This window comes from Diceros bicornis, chromosome 34 (assembly GCF_020826845.1).
Source record: "Diceros bicornis minor isolate mBicDic1 chromosome 34, mDicBic1.mat.cur, whole genome shotgun sequence".
NCBI lineage: Eukaryota > Metazoa > Chordata > Mammalia > Perissodactyla > Rhinocerotidae > Diceros > Diceros bicornis.
Genome location: NC_080773.1, coordinates 21,050,993 through 21,073,155, shown reverse-complemented (window position 1 = coordinate 21,073,155; position 22,163 = coordinate 21,050,993). Strand labels below are relative to the sequence as shown.

General features: G+C 48.7%; 2 protein-coding genes across 2 annotated transcripts in view; both read right to left on the bottom strand.

Annotated features, from left to right (window-relative positions):
- Positions 1–3,779: 3,779 nt before the first annotated feature.
- Positions 3,780–22,163, bottom strand: part of LOC131397039 (MHC class I-like protein MILL2) — a 313,559-nt gene continuing 295,175 nt past the window's right edge. The window contains exon 5 of the mRNA XM_058529661.1: positions 3,780–4,246. The gene's annotated coding sequence lies outside the window, so the exon portion shown is untranslated. The remainder of the gene's footprint in view (positions 4,247–22,163) is intronic.
- Positions 7,817–15,982, bottom strand: LOC131397028 (MHC class I-like protein MILL1). The gene is made up of 5 exons (XM_058529648.1): positions 15,786–15,982; positions 10,555–10,818; positions 10,039–10,311; positions 8,634–8,912; positions 7,817–8,516 (listed from the first exon to the last, which is right to left on the bottom strand). The coding sequence occupies exons 1-5, from the start codon at positions 15,874–15,876 to the stop codon at positions 8,413–8,415; spliced, it is 1,011 nt and encodes a 336-aa protein (XP_058385631.1). The 5' UTR covers positions 15,877–15,982; the 3' UTR covers positions 7,817–8,412.

Below are 22,163 nucleotides of genomic sequence, written 5' to 3'. Positions count from 1 at the left end.
ATTCTGTAACCTTTGAAGATGGGTCTTTGAGACATTAGTCACCTGTCTTCTGATTTGCCAGCTAATCTAATTAAACTTCATTTCTCGATCTCTAACTCGCTGTGATTAATTGGCTCAGATCGCAGTGGGCAGAGCAAGCCCATTGCTCTGTCTCACAGCCCTGCCAGAGAACTTGTCAGCTCCTCCTTCTAAATGTAAAGAGGGATGTGGCATGCTTGTCCTGGTAGTGGTCTCCTAATGCCCTGGTGCAGGTAGCAGGGATCAGGCCTGGAACCTGAAGCCTGACTGGGGACCTCCCCAGGCAGCATGTGCAGGCAGGCCCTCCATCCCTGGGAGTCCCAGCCCCTCCTTGGTGACAGCGCCCTGAATCCTGACTCTTTCCCTGCTTGGCTGATACTCCACCCTGATACTCCATTGAATTCCTGCTTTTTTGCCTGGGAAGACCTTCTGACACCTCATGCTGCCAAGAGGGAGGTTCAGCCTGGAACAGATGAGGAAGGCAGTGGGGAAGCCGGTGACAGGAGGAAACGCTAATTTCCTTCTTTGTCTCACATTCCAGAAGCACAGATCTGCTGACACCATGCAGAGGCTGTGGGAACAGGGTACTTGGGGCCTCTCCAGCGGTGATGATGAGGTCAGGGCCTTCCTGCTCCTTCCGGAGGGGCTGGCCAGGGACTGATGGAGGAAGGAGTATTTTCTCAGGAGTAAGGGAGCCAGTCCAGACCATGTCTGTGACCTGCAGTGGGGCCTCTTGACAGGGGGAGAGAATATGACCAGTGGGGGTGGGGGATACTCTGATTTCCCATGAGACTCTGAGCATCTTCTGTGGGGGAAGAGACAGAGTCCCCAACAAGTGGGCACATGGTGGTGGCCATGGCAACCCTGGTCCTTGTCCTCATAGAGCTCTAAGACCAGTACAGATGGCCAACTTGTCCCTGGACGGTGACAACCAGAGTGGGCAGGGCTGGGATGGGGGATGAAGAGGCAGCTGGTCGTGGGAACTTTTTATTTGGGTGTCTAGCGTCTCCTGTTGGAGGCTGGGCGGCCCCTGCCTGGGATTTATATTGATGTGGGGTGGATGACACACAGGCATCACCACGTGTGATAAACTTGATCTACACGCAGGGAAGAGCAACAGGACTCCCCAAGGAGCCCTGATGGGTCTAGATGGAGGTCCAAGTGAAGGGAGGTGGGTGGTCTGGCCTGCCATTGCGCTAAGACTCGAATCAGAGAGTTTCTGGATGTGGGGTGGGTTTATGTGGTCGGAACTTCCTGCTGGTGCCAGGGGAGGGAGCGTGTGGGATCTCTTACAGGTCTGCCCATGTGGAGCAGAAATGGGAGGTGAGGGACTGAAGCTGTCAGTGTCTAGCATCAAAAATGGAGTCTTCCTCTTTATTACACAGAGATGGAAGGCAGGACCTGCAAATGGCTTCTTGGAGCCTCAAGGAAGGTGCAGGGACAGGATTCGAACTCAGGACTGTTGACTCCAAAGCTTCATTGCTCTCAGCGTCCATGGAGCCTGGGCTGGCCTCTGCCCCTCTCCCACCAGCACAGCCTCGTAGACCCGTTCTGTCCTGATCTCCCTCCTCTTTCCTGCCCCAGGGCCTGACTTAGCTGCCCTGAGAGACCAGGCTCCTCCCACCTCAGAGCTGCCAACACCAACCCTGCCCTGAGGAACGTGCTTCCCTCTGGCACCTGACATCACCCCCCTTTTTGGCAGAGACAATCAGGTCTGGAGCCCAGCCCACCTGCAGTCTCCCCTGGAAGTGCCCGGGACCGAGGTGATAAGAATTGAACTATTTTCTCAGGAAGACTTGACTGTAAGTCAGTGGCTTTTAGCAAATGAGCCTGGGAGCCCTGGCTCAAAGCCTTCTCCATTCCCAAGTTCACTAACCATTTGTCTGTGACTCACTGGGAAACAACAAAGTGGTTGTTTGTTAGCACTAAGTGTGGGGTGTATTGTTACACAGCAGGAGGTAACTGAGACACCATCACGCTGTTATTATCGACATCTCTTCAGTCCACTGCTCCTTCCCCAGGCTGACCCCAAGGCCTGGCATACACCAGGGGCTCCACTGTGATCTTCGTCAAGAACATGAACTCCAACCAAGACAGTGCCCTTGTGTCTGACAATTGTGAGAGGGTCTTGTTTCTGGTCAGTTTTCGGGTGGTGGTCTTCCTAAATCTTGAGCTTCCTGTCATCCTCCGTCCTCTCCAGGAAGTGGAGAAATTTATCATACACATTTAGGGAGAGATTATGCACTAAGCGCCATTCAAATGGTGGCCCATTCACATTGAATCCTTTAATTCTCACATTAGCCTTGTGAGGTGGATACCACGTGAGCCCTGTTTGTTTATTCTGTGTGGTTTTTGTTTTGTTTTGTTTTTTGGTGAGGAAGATTGGCCCTGAGATAACATCTGTGCCAATCTTCCTCTATTTTTTATGTGGGATGCCACCACAGCACGGCTTGATGAGCAGCGTGTAGGTCTGAGCTGGGGATCCAAACCTGTGAACCCTGGGCCGCTGAAGCAGAGTGCATAAACTCAACCACCATGCCACTGGGCTGGCCCCATGGTCCCTGATTTATAGAGGAGGAAACTGAGGCATGAGGCAGTCACTCACTACTCTGGGATCTAGATGAGAGGACTCTCAGCAGAGCTTGCTCTGCCCTAAGATCCTGCCCTCAGTGGGTCCCACAGGTCTCCTGGGGGCTGAGGGACTCTGTGTCCTGTGGTATTTTGCCGAATCTCAAGCCAGCCCCATTCCACACGAGGCACTGTCATCTCCTTCAGCCCGCAGTGCTAGGCCCAGCCTCCTGCCCCCACCCATGTTCATGATTCCCCTTTCTTTCTTTCATTTTGCCATTTGTATTAGTTTGCTACGGCAGCCATAACATAATACCACAGGCTGGGTGGGTTAAACAATGGAAACTTATTTCCTCACGGTTCTGGAGGCTGCAAGTCCAAATTGAGTACCAACAGGGCTGGTTTTTCCTAACCCCTCTCTCCTTGGCATTGTATTCTTTGGAATCAAAATCCCAATTAGGTCCAGACAGGGGGGTGGGGGAAGCGGATGGAGGTGGTCAATTCCAGTGATAAGATAGATAAGTCCTGGGCCGGCCCGGTGGCTTAGCAGTTAAGTGTGCATGCTCTGCTGCTGGCGGCCTGGGGTTCGGATCCTGGGCACGCACCAAGGTACCGCTTCTCCGGCCATGCTGAGGCCACGTCCCACATACAGCAACTAGAAGGATGTGCAACTATGACATACAACTATCTACTAGGGCTTTGGGGGAAAAAATAAATAAATAAAATTATAAAAAAAAAAAAGAGAGAGATAAGTCCTGGGGATGTAATGTACAACAGGATGACTATAGTGAACATGCTGCATGGTATATTTGAAGGTTGCTAAGAGAGTAAGTAGATCCTAAGAGTTCTCATCATGAGGAAAAACAGTTTTTCTTTTTTTGGTATCTATATGAGATGATGGATGTTAACTAAGCTTATCGTGGTAATCATTTCATGTATATGTAAGTGGAATCCTTATGCTGTACACCATAAACTTATACAACGCTGTAGGTCAATTATATCTCAATAACAGCAAAAAAAGCAAAAAGAAAATAGCAAAAATCAAACAAGAAATGCAAATTAAGCCCAGACATTCAATCAGTTGACATGTCTATTAAACACATTTTAGTCGCTCTGATACCAAACTTCTTAATCTCACGTGTCCCAGATGTGCAGTAAGCCAATCACTGAGACACTGGTGCTTGAAGATGGGTAAAGCTTTATTCAAATTAGCCAAAATGAGAAGGCGGGGAGGATAGGTTCTCTCAAATTCACCTTAACAAGAGAAGAAAGCAGGGGCTTTTGTAGAGCTAAGGGGCTTGGCAGGAGGAGTTTCAGAGAAACAAAAGGGAAATCCATGTTTCACTCCCAATAAACCCTTGGACAATCCGACTTCTGGGCATCTGAGGGCTGGTTATCTGGTGATCATAACTTCCTTGAAGGCATTCTCTTTCTTCTGTAAAACAAGCTCATAAATCCTTGTGACCCTTGAGTCCCCCCCTCAGGTTAAACAAGGAAACAGAAAATTGAGAAGATTAACTTCTTTTCATAACAAGGTGGAAAGGTAATCTTACTGAGTATTTACAGTCACCCTCAGGTACCTGGCTTCAATCCCCACTGTCTTTTTTCCTTTCCTCAGTCTGGTAGGAAGGGGGGTGTCAATCATTCTGGCTACTTCCTGCTGAAAGGGGGTGAAGACCGGGGAACTGAGGAATGAAAATTTTCAACCTTAGATTGAAAATATTTAGGTATTGGATTATATTTTTCATTGTTACAATTTTTGCACCTTGCTTAACAACATCTAAAAGTTTAGTACAACATCTAAAAGCAGATTTTATCATCAAACCCAGTCAGAATGATAAGAAGTATAGACAACCCAAATTTTAATAGTCCCAGAAGAATAGATCTAATCCCTTGGAGAATCCAAGAGAACAGTCCTGAAAACCAGTCTAGACAATATAAACTGGAATTATCAAGGGGTCCTCATGGTCATGCACTGAATAAGGTTTGAGAGGACATATCCAACCTCTAGAAAGATTACTCACCTTTGCCAACATCTGAGAAATTCTAATAATCCAATCGTCTTTCCAGGCTTGGGAGTCAAAGTCAACAAGGAAGCATAATAGCCAGTTACAGATAGAAAACAAAAACCTCAAAGACAATTTACAGAACTAGAATCTAATATCCACAAGTGAGTATTACAGTTTCTACTGAAACATAATTTTTCTCTTTAAAATCACCCTCTTTTTTATTTTTATTTTTTTACCAAAGATAGCCAAATTGAGACTAATTGGTTGGCTTGGCCCAATTATTTACATAAGTGCAGCAAGAATAGCAACTGATCATATAGATTCTTTTGAATCTACTTTGCTGCAACTTTTTATAAGGAATCTCATATTGAACTTTAAAGGCCTCTCAAGACCAGGAAAGCCAAGGCAAAGGCTTGTAATTAGACTCCCTCTGCAAAACCTACAGATTTGAGTGAATTCCTCTCTTCTCTTGAGATTCCCCAAAATATCCTGAAGTTCATTGCACCTGCCAGGGAAGTGACCTTTACTCACCTGGTAAGGTTGCTGGGAACCCTGTAAGCAAGGCACCAGGCCAGTATTTCCAAGTGGCTTTATTCCATAAAGTCAATCTTTCTCCCTTAGCCATCTGGTCATATCTGAGTCTATGCATGTTTCTCTCAAATATGACATTACAGTCAAAACTTGATAATATTACCAGTATTTCCAATTGTGTCCCATTACAAGGAGAAGAGATTCTTATTGAGCTTATGCAAATAACTATATTGCCACGAGAATAAGTATTTTCACTCACTAAGAATTTCTAAATTCGGGAGGGATCAGGTAGGGAGAAAAAGATAAATGTTTCAATTCTGCTTACAAAGATATAATTTGCAAACTGCTATAAGCCATACTAAGCTTAAGAGAAAAGAGAAAAAGGTTTTGTTAAATCTGAAAAAACAAAACATTAAAAAATCAGCAATATTTCAAATGAAAAGTCATAAAAATTATAATCATCCTCGTCAGTTCAGTTAGTCCCACAACTCTATCTTTTGTTAGCAGTTTCATGAAGTCATCAGTTTCTCCATCAGAGTTCTGTAATTTCTCACCCAATTCAGTTTTATGATCTGGAAGTTCATCAGAAACTTGTATTCTAGAGTAAGTGTCAGAGTCTTTTCCATGAATCTCTCTGAAAATGAGGACACGCCTATTTCAATCAAACAACCAAACTTGAAAAAGCTTTCATTTGCCAAAGATCTTTCACTTTAAACAGTTAAATAGAGTTGTTGTTGTTTTTTTTGTGAGGAAGATCGGCCCTGAGCTAACATCTGCCAATCCTCCTCTTTGTTTTGCTGAGGAAGACTGGCCCTGGGCTAACATCCATGCCCATCCTCTTCCATTTTATATGGACGCTGCCACAGCATGGCTTGCCAAGCAGTGTGTCGGTGAGTGGCCGGGATCCGAAACAGCAAACCCCGGGCCGCCGCAAAGGAGTGCACACGCTTAACCACTTGCACCACCGGCCTGGCCACTTAAATAGACCTCTTAATTTTGGCTATACCATCTGGAGGTAGAAAAATATCTCACGCTGTATGGGCTCAGGCAACCCCACTGACTTCCTTTAGCACGTTTAATTAATATTGTCTGAAGGGCAGAATTACATGCTGTTTTACAATATCAATACTGGGGGAATGTTTCCCCCAGTGAGACACGTCTATCCCCACAATGCAATTTATAATACAGTCATGCAAAAGAGCTGTAGTCACTTAATTCCATCAACTCTTATACCTCTGATCACAGCTTTCATTAGGACTACATCAACAAGTCTTATAACATCAGGTAGAGGAGGCATTCCCACCCAGACATAATATCTATTTTCAAAACACACTCATGCAAAGTGGATAGAACCTCTTTATACAAAATTAGCTCAAACATTCCAACCTTTATAATCTTATCAACACTTATACTTTTACATATCTTTCAATTTAATTGTAGCCTGAGTCAGAGTCTGAAGACTAGTCATTATATTTTTTGTATTTCCTTTTGAATTTGGCCTTTTCATAGGTACCAATAAAACAATTATGATGAGAGCACTCTAAAAATTTTTCTAATTTAGAAGTTTTTCCAATTTAAGGATCCAACATCTGGCCATTTTCTCCAGAGTCTGAAGAATATTGTGGCCATGTGATGTTATAAAAGAATGTCACCTTTTTCCTTTTCATGGGCTCATAGCTACAAGTCGCCCATTTTTGAGAATGTCACCAAGGGGGCTAGAGGTGGGGGTCAATTTAGTGTTCCCATAGCTGACTTACACCCAAGACAAATGTACCCACACAAAGAAAAAATCTGACCTCTGACAAATGCAAAACCAAAAGTAGACCCAACTCCAACGCATTTCTCCACTCCAAGCATTTCTCTGAGGGTGCAACATCAGCGGGAAGGAGGGAGCAGCAGGGCAGGGCCCCTGGGCAAAGAAGCCCGGGCAGCTGCTGGGGGCCACTGATCACTCAACCCCTAACCGAGGCCACCCAGCCACAGGCATGAGACTCCTGGTGGCTCATCAAAATTAATAGTGACCCTCTTAATCTCAAGTTTGTGTGCCTGATGCGCAGTAAGCCAATCACTGAGACATCAGTGCTTGGAGATGGAGAAAAGTTTATTCGAATTGGCCAAAATGAGAAGGTAGAAGGATAGGTTCTCTCAAATCTGCCTTAACAAGAGAAGAAAGCAGAAGGTTTTATAGAGTTAAGGGGCTTGGGAGGTGGCGTTTCAGAGAAACAAAGGGGTCACTCCTGATGAACCCCTGGGCAATCTGACTTCTGGACATCAATGGCAGCTGGGGGCTGGTTATCTGGTGGTGGTAACTTCCTTGAAGGCATTCTCCTTCTTCTGTAAAACAAGCTCATAAATCCTTTGACCCTTCAGTTACCCCTCAGGTTAAACAAGAAAACAGCAAATTGACAAGATTAACTTCTTTTCATAACAAGGTGCAAAGGTAATCATGTTGAATATTTACGGTAACCCTCAAGTACCCTCTCAATCTTTTTTGTTTGTTTCCTGACAGTTTATTTGGTGAAGGAATAAGGTAGTTTGTCCTGTAATTTTCCACAACTGTGCCTTTGCCAAGGACCTGTCCACCATGTGGCTGAACTTGATTCTCTGTTTCCAGTCAATTGCTTCCTGTTTCCAGGAAATCGATGATGGAGTGACATCAAGGGTCTTTCCACCAGGAAGCGGTTTTTTTTTTTTTTTTAGCCAGTTTTCATAATTCACATCTGGTCCCCTCATCCTGTAAGCAGGAAGAGGGCTTGTCTATTCTTCTCCTTTTCCTAGGCAAGAAAAGTTAAAAAATAAAATTCAACTGAGTAAATTTTAAAGATCTTACTGGCTTCATTCAACGATTAATGGACTGGGCAGCATCCAGTCTAGCAGATAGAAAGACCACTGAAGAGCTGTCCAAGGCAAGAGATTTTTCACTTAGAAGGGAGCAGGAACAGGGAAGTTATGTTAGGCAAAAAGGCAGCTTGGTTATTGGAAGGTCACCTTCCTTTAGAGGATGGCTGGGGTCTATCAGGCAGATGACCTGACTAGTGCTGAGCAGATTCCTGGTTGAGGAGTTTAAGATTCCATTTCTGGGAGAGCTGAAACTGTCACTGAGTGAAATCTTGCTTTGGTGATGACGTGGGACTTAACATAAGGGACTCTGTTTGGGGCCTGTTGCCTTGTTTTTAACAGAAGAGAGCTGTCTCCATTCACCACCCAGAGGAGAATCAGATCCGTACTCCTCACTGTCCTGTGTGCTTCTCTCCTGGGCTCTCACATCCTCTTTGTGCTTCCTTGTCTAGGCTTCGACCACCACCAAACACAGCACAGCAGGGACAGAGGACACAGCGAGAGGAGCCGCAGCAGGAGCAGCCGCACAGGAAGCGCTCTGACCTTGAGTGCCTGGAGGTCACCATGAAATGGGCTTCGATTATACCCAGTGGGCCTTCTTCACACGAGGATCCTACACTGACTCTGCCTCCAGCTCCCTGGACCCCGAGGGCTCCCCCAGCTCCTCACCAGAGACTGCAGGGACCGTGGTGTTCAGCCCGCAGTGTCCCACGTGGCAGGTGAACCTCTGCTCCTCTCCAGGGAGGACCCGAGTGTCCACCCAGGTCTGGTAGGTCCCGTCCCCACTGGGCAAGCTGACCCCAGGCCCAAAGGTGCCCTGGTGCATGGGTTCCCCATCCCAAAGCCAGGTCAGGGTGGCACCCCCAGGATAGAAACTAAAAGCCCAGCACCTCAGGATGACCTTGCCCAGCAGGTTCTTACTGCGGGTCACAGTCACTGACGGGGGATCTGGGGGGAGACAAAGCAGAGTTCAGTGAGGCCAAGGACGCTCCTTCCTTCCACTGCAGGGAAACCAAGAGCAGGAACCAGCCAGTCCTTAGAAGTGACCTGTGCACATTTGCCCCCAGCCACCTCTCGAGGGGGCTACATCCCCAGTGGAGAGAGGACTATGGGAGATCCCCATGCTGCTCCAACAGCCCCAGGACTCTCTGAGGGGGTCAGGCCCTCACCTACCTGGAGACCCTGAGAGGAGACCAACTCCATGCTCTCAGGCGCCACTGGATCCACCTGAAGATGCTTAGCACAAGGTTTTGAAGAATTTGCAGGCACTGATAAGACAGAGGAGCTGCTCTGGTCTACAGGGAGTGAGCATCCAGCCTCGGTGATGTACCTCCTTCCTCCCCAACAGAATCAGCTCCACATGCTCCAGGGGGCGATGGAGGGACTGTCCACAAGGATCGCCAGCTGGCCCCACTGCCTGATTCTTTCATCCTGGGCCTTACATTCCTCTGGGGACCTCTGTTTGATTATAGGTATTTTCATCTGCCACCTACCCCCCCCACACACACACACGTATCTACTCTTTCATTTTATTTTCTTTCACAAGACTTAGACGAGGGGGAATCTTTAAACTGGACTTTTCTAAAAGTGAAAGCAGAACAAAAGGGGAATGACCCCAGGAATATGATTCTGAGTGGTTTGGGTTTGAACATGTGACCGCTGCTCCAGAGCTGGAATATTCTGTTCTATCTTGGCTTCCAACCAGGTTGGCTCCACCTTAGGGCCTCCAGCAAGTTATTCAAACCTAGATCTCCCCTCCTCAAAGTCAATATCCCAGAGAATGAGGGTCTTGGAGAGAAAAGGTTACTCTCTCCTGCCTGCCTGGGGCCTGAGATCTGGGATCTGGGCCCACATCCTGGGAGTCTCCACATCTCCAGCTGATGGACCAGCAATGGGCCCAGAGGAGACACCTCACCCACCCACACGGGTGTGCCTCTCTGACTATTCAGTCACAACTCAGCACCTAACCTAAGGCCAGGGCAGGACAGCCACTCAGAGAACAAGATGAAAGTTTTCTTCCTTGTAGGAACAAGGGGTAGGCCCAGTGGGTGAGCCTTCCTGCCCAGGTCAGTACCTGTATTCTCCAGGAGGCCCCTCCAGGACGCCAGATATCTCCAGAGTTGGGCAGGACAAGTCACACGTAGAAAAGTCTTAACCAGATCAGCCCTGGGGCCTTGGGTCTCCCAGAACTTCTTGATGTGCTGGGCTGAGGGCATGGCCACTGTCCAAGTGAGGGTCTCTGAGTCGAAGGTGAGGAAGTCCTGCCCTTTGTAGCCCAAGAGCCAGAAGCCTCTAGTGCTGTCTCCCTGGAGCTCACAGCCCAATGTGGCCTGGAGGGAGTGAAGGCCTGGCCCACCCCAGGCAGTACCTGTCACCTCACTTTCTCAGAACCTCTATACCCAACAGGACTCCAGCCCACAGGGGTATGTTGCCTCATCCACCCAAATGTGAGGAACCTGGTGCAGTCTCCAGGGGCCTCATCTCTCTGTGCAATTCCAGCCTTGCTGTGCCCTCCCCTCCCCCAGCTGCAGGATAAACAAGGCAGCAACCAGACTCGGACCCACGTGCCCCTGGCCCTGCCCCCACTCACCCCGGGCCTGGCCCTGCTGGCCCATGATCTCTGTCAGCAACTGTTTGAGCTGCAGCTCCTTCTCCTTCAGGTCCTCAGTCTCTCTCTCCCAGGTCTCAGCTCCCAGGTCCACCTTGATCCCTAGACCCCGAGGCTCTGCCATCTGGCTTTCGCCATCGTAGCGCAGGAAGAGCTCATCATCAAAGTATCCCAGGGCCAGAAACTGGGGCTTCCCAGGCCTGTCCAGGGGCAGCATCATGAGGTCATAGCGGAGAGTGTGGGTTCCTGAGAGAGGAGGACACGTGGGTGACTCGCTCTGCCAAGTTCAAGGTTTCTAACAGCTGCCTCTGTCTTGAGTTATTTAAATCAGGCTGCTCTGTCCTGACCCATCCCAGAGGTGAATGCGAGGAACCAAGCAGAGTGTTTTGTGATGGACAGGACGAGAGGAAGAGAGGGTCAGGCAAAAAGATTAGAGTGGAAAGAGATTAGAGAGGCGTTAAGACGTGGAAGAGAAAGCAGGAGTATATTTGGGCAGAGAGAGAAGCAGAAATGACTGAGATCACAGCTGCACAGGGCGGGAGACTGGGAACCTCCGAAAGGCAGAGCTAAAATCTCCCACGTTCTTTCAGAACTGAGAAGAGAGGAATTGCCAGGCTTTCAGCTGAAACCTGTGAAGGTCACAGTGCCCATTACGGAATCCTACTAGAACTGTGACCCTGTGCTGACCCAGGTTGGTCCTGATTGAACTGAGGTGATAAGGCCCTTGTATCTGCTGAAGCGAGGGAAAGAATAAACCTTTCCTGGGCAGCAAATAACATCAACTGCAGCCAAGGCGGGTGTATTGTATGTAATGTCCAGGATTCAACGTGAATTTGCTGACTCTAAAGAGGCAGGAATACAAGACTGGTAATCAAGAAATGGAGAAGATCCCAGAGAATTGGAGCTGACCTGCAAACGATCCCAATGTTGGTATAAGCAGCAAAAATTTTTCATAATTACTATGTTTAAGAAAACTGAAGAAAATGGGCAAAACATTTGAAAGGAAAGAGGATTTCACCAGAGAACTGAAACGTATAAAAATAAAATGTTAATTCTAGAAATGAAATACACAATATCTGAAGTTTTGAACTCACTGGATGGGATCTGCAGCAGATTAGACAGAGAAAAACAGGATTAGTGAGCTGGACAATGGGAAAATGGAATACATAAAAACAGAAGCTTAGAGAAATATGAATGGAGAAAAGGGGAAAGCTAAGCATAAGTGACATGTGCGACCCTCTCATCTGTATCACTGGAGTTTCAGGAGAGAAGAGAGAAAATGCAACACTGGCATTATTCAAAGAGACAATAGCCAAGTATTGTCCAGAACAGATGAAAGACATCAACACCAGGTTCAGGAAGCTCTCAGCTTTAACCAGGATAAACAGAAGCAAAGCTCCCTGAGAACATCATGGCCAAAATATTGAACAGCCGAGACAGAGAGAAACATTGAAAATAAAAACACCCAGAGAAAATAAGACACATTACTTTTAGGGAGCGTTTTATAAGAACGTCAGAGCTGACTTTTTAACAAAAATAATGGAAAGCAGAACACAATGAAACAACATCTTCCAAGTGCTGAAGTAAAATCATCGCCACCTTACAAATCTATAGCCGGGAAAAATACTATACTGGAAGGAAGTCAAAATAAAGATGGTTTAAGAAAATAAAATGTGGGGGCTGGCCCAGTGGCGCAAGGGGTTAAGTGCACGTGCTCTGCTGCGGCGGCCCGGGGTTCGCTGGTTCGGATCCTGGGGGCACACCGACGCACCGCTTGGCAAGCCATGCTGTGGTGGCGTCCCACATAAAGTGGAGGAAGATGGGCATGGATGTTAGCCCAGGGCCAGTCTTCCTCAGCAAAAAAAAAAAGAGGAGGGTTGGCAGATGTTAGCACAGGGCTGATCGCCTCACCAAAAAAAAAAAAAGAGAGAAAAGAAAATGTGCGCAATTGCTGCTATCAGATCGGCACTAAACGAAAAACCAATGGGAGCTCTTCAGGAAGAGGAGATATTACCCCAGAATGAAAGAAGCAAACGCAGGCAGAAAGCCCAAAGACCAACTATGTCAGTAGATCAGGGGAATATTGAAGGAACAGAACCATCATTTTCATGGTCTGTGGAATTTAAAGTATATGTACAACTAAAGTTTATAACAATACTGTGAGAGTTTGGGAGGCTGGGAAAGGGAGTTTAAAGGTCTAGCAATATCTGGGAATTGTTAAAAGTCATAATTAGTACTTGACTATAATACTAATACATATTATAATCTCTAGAATGACCACTGTGAGAAGAGTAAGAGATGTACAATTAACAAAATAATGGAAGAAAAGAATGGAGTATTGAAAAAGCTAGATATCCAAAGGAAGGAAAGAAAAGAAGATAAAAAGGAACAAACAGATTGGCTAAATAGAAGATATAGAGCGAGATGGCAGATATAAACCCAAAGGTAACAGTAATTACATTAATGTGAGTGGACTAAAAAGCCCATGTCAAAGAATAGGGTTATCAGATTGGGTTAAAAGAGAAAAATCACAAAATCAAATTATGTGGCTTATAAGAGTCACACAAAGACATCGGAAGACTGAAATGGAAAGGATGGAAAAATGATATAAACATAAGCTCTAACCAGAAGAAGGCTGGCATCGCTGCACTAACATCGGAGCAGGTTTTACGACAAAAAGCTTCATTAGAGTAAAGAGAGGCCCATGCAACGGGAGATTTCACCATCATAAATCTGCATGTTTCCAATTACAAATCTTTAGAATACATACAGCAAAATTAGCAAAACTAAAAGGAGAGACAGATGCAAAACACTGTGAGAGATGTTAACACCTCTCCCACAATAACCAGAGAACAAGCAGACATAAAATCCATAAGGTACCCAGTCTGAACCACAGAATTAACCTGACAGAGTTGATGCACACGGGACAGACAACATTTCTACGTGCACAGGGAACGTTTGCCAAAATCAGCCACACACTGAGACAGGAAGAATGATTTAACAAGTGTCAAGCAATTGAAACCATTCAGAATATGTTATTTGACCATTGTGGGAATAAGCTAGAAACAATTTTCAAAAAAGATATCTAGAAAACCCCCAATTGCTTGGAAATTAAACAGCACACTTGATCTAGTCCATGGGTCAAAGAAGAAATCATAAGCGAAATTACAAAAATGAAAGCAATCCACATCACACCTTGGGAGGGCAGCTGAAGTAGTGACTGGAGAACAATTAACAGGCTTAAATGCAGATATTAGAGAAAAAGAGACTAAATAGTGAACCCTCTCAGCTTCGAGCTCAAGACATTAGAAAAAGAACATAAAATACATAACAAAAGTCAAAAGATACACTAAAGATAAAAGGAGAAATCAATGAAGTAGAAAATTACACACAATAAAAACGGACAAATTTCTCAAAAATAAATTCATCTTACCAAAGCTGAGATAAGAAGAAAAAGTCAATAGTCCCTTAAATGTTAAGAAATTAAGGCCACGATTAAATATTTGCCAGCAAGAAAACTCCAGGCCCAGAGGGCTTCATTGGTTAATTCCAACAAACATTTAAGATTAAAACAATAGTCTTATACAAACTGTAGCAGAAGATGGAACATGAGAGAGTGTCACCCACCAGGCGCCTCTAGAAACTCAAAGGTGGGTTTGGAAGAAATTAACTGTTTTTCCAAGTTGTTTCTCTTCCTTTTTTAAGGGGGAAGGAAGATTAGCCCTGAGCTAACATCTGTGCCAATCCTCCTCTTTTTGCTGAGGAAGACTGGCCCCGGGCTAACATCGTGCCCGTCTTCCTCTACTTTAATATGGGACTCCGCCACAGCTTGGCTTGACAAGCAGTGCGTTGTTGCGCAATCCGGGATCTGAACCTGCCAACCTCAGGCAGCTGAAGCGGAGCCTGCCACCTTAACCGCTACAGCACAGCACCTGGTGGGCCCCTGTTTTGTAGGTTTAGGAGATGTAACCACTTAACCGCTATGCCACTCCAGAGGGAACCACCAACTATCCTGAAACTGACCAGCTAGAAACTCAAGAGAGATCTGAATCTGACCAAGCTTTACCACAGAGCTACACAAGACCTTAGCCTTATTTTTAATGCAAAGATCTCTCCAGGAGGAGCTTAGGCCTCAATATGTGGAAGCATATTCTCCAGCTGAGCCTGTGCAAATGAATACCCGCCTCTCCCTTTTGAATGTTCTTTCCCCAACTGAAATAAAAGTTCCTGCTTCCCTTTGTTCAGGGACGCCATGACTTTGGAAATGATTCCTCTTGGCCGCCCATTTGCTGCAAATACACTGTACTTTGTGAGACAACTTCCACTGGTGTCGTCTTATTTAACTCACCAGGAGGCAAGCCCACTTGGTTAGATATCAAGAGCACCCTAGCTGTGTTTCATAAGGACAGCACGAACCTGATGCCCCCCAAGACCTACACCTGCCTCCCTGCCGGTCCACCTCCCCAGACCTTTACCACCCCCATACTGCAGCCCCTCAAACACCGGCTCCCTTCCAGGACCCCAGATACTCACCATCCTCACCCATGGCTCCCAAATACGAGCTTCCCTGCTGATCTCCTTCCCTCTTGACGAGGACCACACACAGACATTCGCCATCCCCTTCCATGGCCACCCACATGCTCCTTGCTACTTCCCTCACTCACTGCTAGTTTCATCGCAGCCCCTCCCCACACTTCCCGCCCCCACACTGCCTCCTCCAGACCCTCACCTGCCTCCCTGCCATCCCCAGAGACCCTCACCGTCCCCCACCACGGCCCCCAGGCACTCACCTGGCTCCCTGCGGACACCCCATCCAGACATCCCCCCAACCCCACGGGATGCCTCGGTCACTCACCGCCCCCCTCTCCACGTGTCTCCGGGGAACATTTACCGTCCTCCTTGCCAGCTAATCTGGGTCCTACAAACACTCACCGCCTCCTCCCAGACCCCAGACACTCACCTGCCTCCTGCGGACCCTCCTTTCCACGGAGCCCACACTGCCACCCTGTGGACATCCGCCAGAACCTCCCCACATCCCCTCTCCCCGCCACAGCGCCCCTCAAACACTCCTGCCCCCTTCGGTAGAGCCCCCTGCAAGCGCGCCCTTCACCAAGTCCTAACGTCCCCTCTCCTCCCGCCAGCCCCACACAAAGCCCGGTCCCCCATCCACAGCCCAGACTCCCCCCATCCCCCAGCGCCGCCCAGGCGCTCACCAGGGGGGAACCCCCGCGACTCCTCCAGCAGCAGCAACAGGAGCAGCAGGTGGCTCAGGGCTCTGGGGACCCCGGGGAAAACCATCCCCATTCCTGTAGAGCTCTGGGTGAGCAATTTGAAAGGAACTCCTTTCCAGCTTCCTCGTTGGTTTTCGATCTTTTTAAAGACTGACGGCCCAGCCCACCTTACTCTGATTGGGTGTAAGGCGAGCCCCAGAGGCCAGGAAGACACAACCTCGCTATCAGCTCTGCCCAGGACCCCAAGTCTGTGCCTCAAGGGTCCCAGATTCCCTCTGGCTGAGGAGGTGGAGGGGCTGAAGTCTGTCTGGTCCCGGGTGTTCAGGGTCTCTGTGCCCCCACCCACGGGCCCTTCTGAGTCCCTGTCCTGTGTCTGCCCAGCTGTGGCTGCCCCTGCTGAGGAGAGACCCCGTCCCACAACAGGATGGGGTCTGCTGTGTGTGGAGCTCAGAAGCCCCTTCCCCACAAGCTGAGTTGTGGAACTCCAGTCTCCCTACCCCTCCACCCCTCCCCTCAGACTAAGCCCCTCCTCCTCTCGGTTATCCCCTAGGTAAAGGAAGTGGGAGGGTCTCAGCCCCCTAAGGAGGTCGCCAGTCAGGGCTGAGGCTTTTCCTCCAGGGAAGTGAGCCTGGCAGGCAGGCTGTGAGCAGAGGAGGGACTTGCAGTCTCCTCCAGGACAAGATCCTACTGCTGTGGGGGAGGGTCTCACCATCACCAGGTCCAGCTGGGGGGCCCTGGGAAAGGGTCTTTGGGACAAGATCCTGCTGTGAGGGAGGGTCTGGGGCCTGGTGGAGGTCAGGGGGTCAGGGAGGAGGCTGCAGAAGGAATGTGGCAGAGATGCTGTTGCTTGGTGAGTGTGTTTGTGTGGGGGGCCCCAGGGGAGGGGATTCTGGGGGGTCTGCAAGAGCTCCAGTAGGGGGCGCTGTGCAGGTGAGCAGGGGAGGCGTCTGGGGCCTGCAAGCCCAGGGAAGCCGACAGTGAGCCTCGAGGGGCCTCCACAGCCCTCAGGCCTCAAGACCAACGTGACAGGAGCAAGTGGACGCCCCTGAGGGCAGACCCCTCCAGGCCCAGAAACCCCCCAAGTCCCTCAGGGCCACATTCATGGTGATGGGGTGGGGAGGAGAGAGACGCATCTCATGTCAGAAGGGGAGGCTGGGACCCCTCCCCAGCAGGGGGGCCCCACGGGGCACAGCTGTGCAGAAACATCACATGAGGAGGACACAGGGGTGGGGGAGACAACTGCAAGGGAAAGAGGTTTGCAAAGAACTTCAGGCAGCAATTCTGGGAAGTTACTATGTGAAGATGGAAACATCCAGTCAGATACACGTGGAAAACAGTGCTTTCATCCATCCATCCATCCATCCATCCTTCCGTCCATCCATCCATCCATTTATTCATTCAATATTCCCTGAGCATCTGCTTTGTGCTCAGCCCTGGGCTAGATGATGCTGGGGACATATGGTGACTTAGGCCCAGGCCCTGTCTTTCTGAGTCTTACTGTCCAGTGGAGAACACAGGCCACCCCAGACACTGATGACCTAGAGTGAGCAGGGCTGGATGGGATACACAGAGGTCAGAGGTGTCTAGCTGGAGGTGAGATTTTAAGAATGGGAGAGAACTGTGACTATTTCAGAGAGGCTGAGCACTGGGATGGCAGATGGCAGGCAGGGAGAGGGGGTGGTAGGGGCGGTCATCTTGTGGGCCTCCGTGAGGACTGTGGATTTTATCTTCAGTGCACTGGGAGCCCTGGATGGGTCACAAGCAGAAGATGGAAGTGGTCATGAGACAGGTAGCTGGGTAGACATGAGCAGGGCATCGTAGTTGGAGACCTTGCTGCATCAGTAGAGCATCTTGCTGGCATCATACAAGATGCAGATAAAGGGGAACTGAGACCTGCCTGACACCATTCCCAGAGTCAGACGCGATCAACCATGACGATAAAAACAACAGGTGCACAAACAGCACATACAAAGCCTTCTTCTCTACACCTCTAGAGGACATGGAACTTTCTTTAATTCAACTACAAATTCCACATGCATTAGCCCCCCTTCCACGGGGGATGACTGCCATGACAGTTCCGGAGATTCCCCTTGAATATCAAGAACTCCCCCTCCCCACTTGTGGGTGGGGGAATAGCCATTTTTGGCGGATAACCAGATAACGCTAATTCCCTTCTAACAGCCCAAATAAAAATAAAACTAACCCAAGACTCAGGGCTGATGCGCTCTCTGGCAGTGCCAGCTCCTCACTTGGAGTGTATCTGACCTTTCCTCTACTGAATCTTTGCTTGCTTGCTGTTCCCAGTGTGTCGGTGTCTGAATCCTCTCTAACGGTGACCAAGAACCTGGGCGGCCTCACTCTTCAGTCGGGTTACAGTCAGATTTGTGGCACAGACCCGTGTCTGTCTGCTGTGAGGAGGGTGGAGACAGGAGACAGGAGACCAGGCAGGAGGCTGCTGTAGCAGAAATAATTGTGCAGTTGCCAGAGTCCTAAATGTCTGAGTTCTCTCCATGGGGAGTGGGGGCAGCACACGCCCCGCCCAGCCCCATCTCTCTCTGCTCTTTTAGCCTCCTGTCCCTACAGCTGCAGGTAGAGCAGTGGTTTCCAAACATCTAATGGGTTGTAAAAAAATTGAGTAGTACATAACTGTTATGTTTTCAAAATTTGAAAGAAACAAACAGATTAGAGAACGGAAGAGTGTGCACTACAGAGAATCTTATCGATTATTGTTTCAAGAAATTTTCTTTTGGACTCCGTGCGAGCCACATAATGCTGTGATATCAGGTCTTCCTGGCGAGTGGAAGCCAAACAGTTAGCAAGCAGAGGGATGGAGACGGCTCCAGCCATGGGCTCCCCTCCTCCTTTCCCAAGAGCCAAGGCCTTAAGCTACCCATCATGTCATCCAGGAAGGGGTCCAGCTGTCATTTCCTGGGTTCCAGGTGTTTCCTGGGGAGGCTGCAGGCGGGCCTGGCACCCAGCCTGGTTGTCTCTGCCGTGAGGAGGGTGAGGTGGAGCCTGGCGCCAGGGAGAGAGAGAGGAGCTGGGTGCCCAGGGCAGGGTGGGGGTTGGCGTCTCTGGGGAGGGAGGAGCCCAGCTGGAGCCTGGAGCCTGGACTCTCAGGGTGGCTGAGTCAGGCTCTGAGGCAGGAAGGTGGAGGGAGAGGGGACAGGGCAGGGGCTCAGAGGCTGTGCTGGAGGGCAGTGGCTATATCCACTACTCAACAGCATTGAGGCCTTGGCGTCAGGCAGCTCTGGGTTCGAATCCTGCCTCTACCCCTCCTCAAAGTGTCAATAACGTCCTTTACAGATAGCTCTGTACAACTCTCTGTAACCAAGAGGGAGGTGCCCTTCTGGATGTTTCTCTCTGACAGCTTTCAGGCCACAGGTTCCGCCTCATTTCCTGTCCACCTGTGAGAGTCTGCAGGCTCCCTCCCTTCACCCCTACAGGATGTTCAAACCATGAAAAACAGGAGCTGCCCCACTCCTAGCCAAAATAAAAGCCAAAGCTAATGACCCCACTTCACTCCAGATGAAACCTGAGCCTTCTCCTTGGGGAATCCTACTGCTGTCTCCTGTGTGTTAATGAACGTTATTTCATGTACATTAGTGCCCCTATGTCATTCCTCCTGATCACCATATACATTCCTGCTTGAGGTGCTGTTCTGCATCCAGCAGGGATCGCTAGGCACCACAAACCAGCACCACCAACAGCAAAAATCCTACAGCCAGCTGCCTCTGCACTGCCCAGTCGCGTTGTCACTGTCTGGGGACCAGTCTGCTGCCTCCAGTGGACTTAAAACTCTGTGACGCCAGGGACTAGCCCTGCCATGGCCACAGCCGTGTTCCCCGCTGTTGGAGACTGTCTCCTTCAGAGACCAGAGGACACTCAAATTCTCATGGGAAATCAGAGACACAGAAACCCCATTGGTTGAATTCCCTCTGCCCAGTTTCCTCTGTGTAGGGAAGATCCTGGCATGAGGCCCTTCTGCGGGTTCCAGACACAGGACTCAGACACCAACCACCCAGCCAGGGGCCTCCATCAGTCCTGGGACCAGCCCTCTGGAAAGGGCAAGCAGGCCTTGGTGTCAGGCAGCCCTGTTAAACCCCAAGAAATACATTCTCACAGCTCCTGGGTGGTGCTGGGAGATCTGTGCTTCTGGAATGTGAAAGAGAGAAGGAAATTGGTGAGTCCTCCCCTCACAGGTTTTCCCACATGCTGCGCCTTTGCCCTGGGAGCTCAATAGGCTGAAACCCCCTCCTGGCAGCACTGGGGTGTTATTTCCATCGTCCTGAGGGAGCCCCTCAGGGGACAGGCAGGGACATGGAGGAATGTCAGCCGTGCAGGGAGGAGGTCACCTATGCAGGACAGGGACTGCCCGGTGCCACAGGCCCTGTCTCGTGCTTGCTGATGGGGTGAGGGCAGGGTGCTTTTCCCTCCTCCTGCTTTCTTCGGGTTTCAGGCTACATTCCTGTTTCCTGCAACAGGGCTTTCAGTGGCCACCACCTGGACGCTCACACTAGACCCTTCCCCTGCTTAACATGCTCAGCAGCAGCGCTCGCAGCAAACAGACACCACGCAACCCAACAGAAGTGGGAGGGGCTGTAGAACAGAGAATGAGAGGCTGATAAATTCCCTGGTAGGGCCAGACACGCTCCACGCTGGGACTCCAGAGCGCCCCATACAACACTGTCAGACTGGAAATCTTTAATATTTGTGATTAAAAAACTAGAATCTACCCAGAAAAGAACACAAAGCAGTTTCCACGTACATGAGTTATCCCACCTTCCTGTATGGACGGAGCCACCACAATTAGATCCCCTATGAGAGGAGGATGCACCACGTGGACATGCTGGGGTGACTGGGTGTCCCGTCCTTGGGCACATGTCTTGGAAGGGGCCACATTATGCACAAGTTCAGATGACCTCCACGATCTCTATAACCTGAGCTCAGCCCCAGGGCTGTGCAAAGAGAGACTCCAACTCCTCCTCCCAGAAGAGCATAAGGAGATACAATCAGGAGGAAACAGGGACGCAGGAAAACACAGGCAGACGGTGACCTTGGAGATTTCGCCCCAAATCCTCTCAAGCCTGTAGGTAAGCTTGGGACTCACCATCCTAAGTGCCATGACTGGACTTCCAGCACATTCCCTCACCATCCAAGGGCATATTATGTTTATGAAAGAGTATATACTAATGCAGGTTGTTGGCAGGTCCCCAATAATATTCAAGGAGAGAAAATTTATAGCCATAAAAATTGCATCTGGCCAGAAAATGACTGGCAGGAGTAGTGTGGTCCTTGTCCCCTTGGAAGAGGAGGAACCAGCAGGGAGCGGGGAGGCTGGGAAGGGGAGAGGAGGAGCGATGTAGACACACCAGATACAGAGCAAGAGAAATGGAGACAAGGGCTGATGGTCAAAAGACTCATCACCAGTGGGATCTATAGGGACGGGACAACCTGGCAATCAGTAAACCAGGACTAATGCCACTAGAGTGAAGTCGTGCCAACTGGACAAGAGGAACCAAAGAACAGTCAGGCATCTGGTACTCAGCCTAACAGCTGGATTGCAGGGTTACTCCCTGGGGAAGAGAGGAGGTCATCACAGAGAACTTCCTGCCCTTGGAGTAAAGACCAGGAGGCTACAGAGCGTGTTGAGTACTGAAGTTCAGGCGAGAGGACAGACCTGGACAAGTTAATCATGACTGTTTACATCACCAATGGGTTATGTATCAGTACTTTATTGGCCACAACAGGAAAATAGAAAACAGAATATCTTATTTTGTTCTGATGGCACAAAGATAGCACTATTTGGACAATGTCAAGTAACTTTTTATCAACCAAAGATATTCTTCCAGAAGAACTCAATAAACAAGAAGACCTCCCCTGGTGATGGATTAGAAAATGTATTATTCTTTAGATGGCAATACTCTCCCAAATTGATCTAAAGATTCAATAATTCTTGTAAAAACCCAAAAACTCTTTTTGCAAAAATTGACAACAAGAACCTAAAATTCATGATAGGCTAGGGACTCAGAATAGCCAACACAATCTTGACAAAGAAGGAAATACTTGGAGGACTCACACCTCCTGGTTTCCAAGCTTAAGACTAAGCTACAATAATCGGGACAGTATGGCACTGGCATAAGGGTATACATACATTTCTATGGAATATAATTGAGACTCCAAGAATAAACTCTTACTCTTATGGTTAATTGAGTCAAGGGTGCCAAGACAATTCAACAGAGGAAAGAACAGTGTTTTCTACAACTGGATATTCACATGCGAAACAATGATGTGGACTTGTACTTCACATCATATAAAAAATTAACTCAAAATGGATCAAATAAAATAAAATAAAATAAA

Coding starts and splice junctions, on each gene's coding strand:
- LOC131397028 (XM_058529648.1), bottom strand. CDS start 15,876: ATGGGGATGGTTTTCCCCGGGGTCCCCAGAGCCCTGAGCCACCTGCTG. Junction 10,819..15,785: donor GTCGCGGGGGTTCCCCCCTG/GTGAGCGCCTGG, acceptor CTCCTCTCTCAG/GAACCCACACTCTCCGCTAT. Junction 8,517..8,633: donor CACGGTCCCTGCAGTCTCTG/GTGAGGAGCTGG, acceptor GGTGACCTCCAG/GCACTCAAGGTCAGAGCGCT.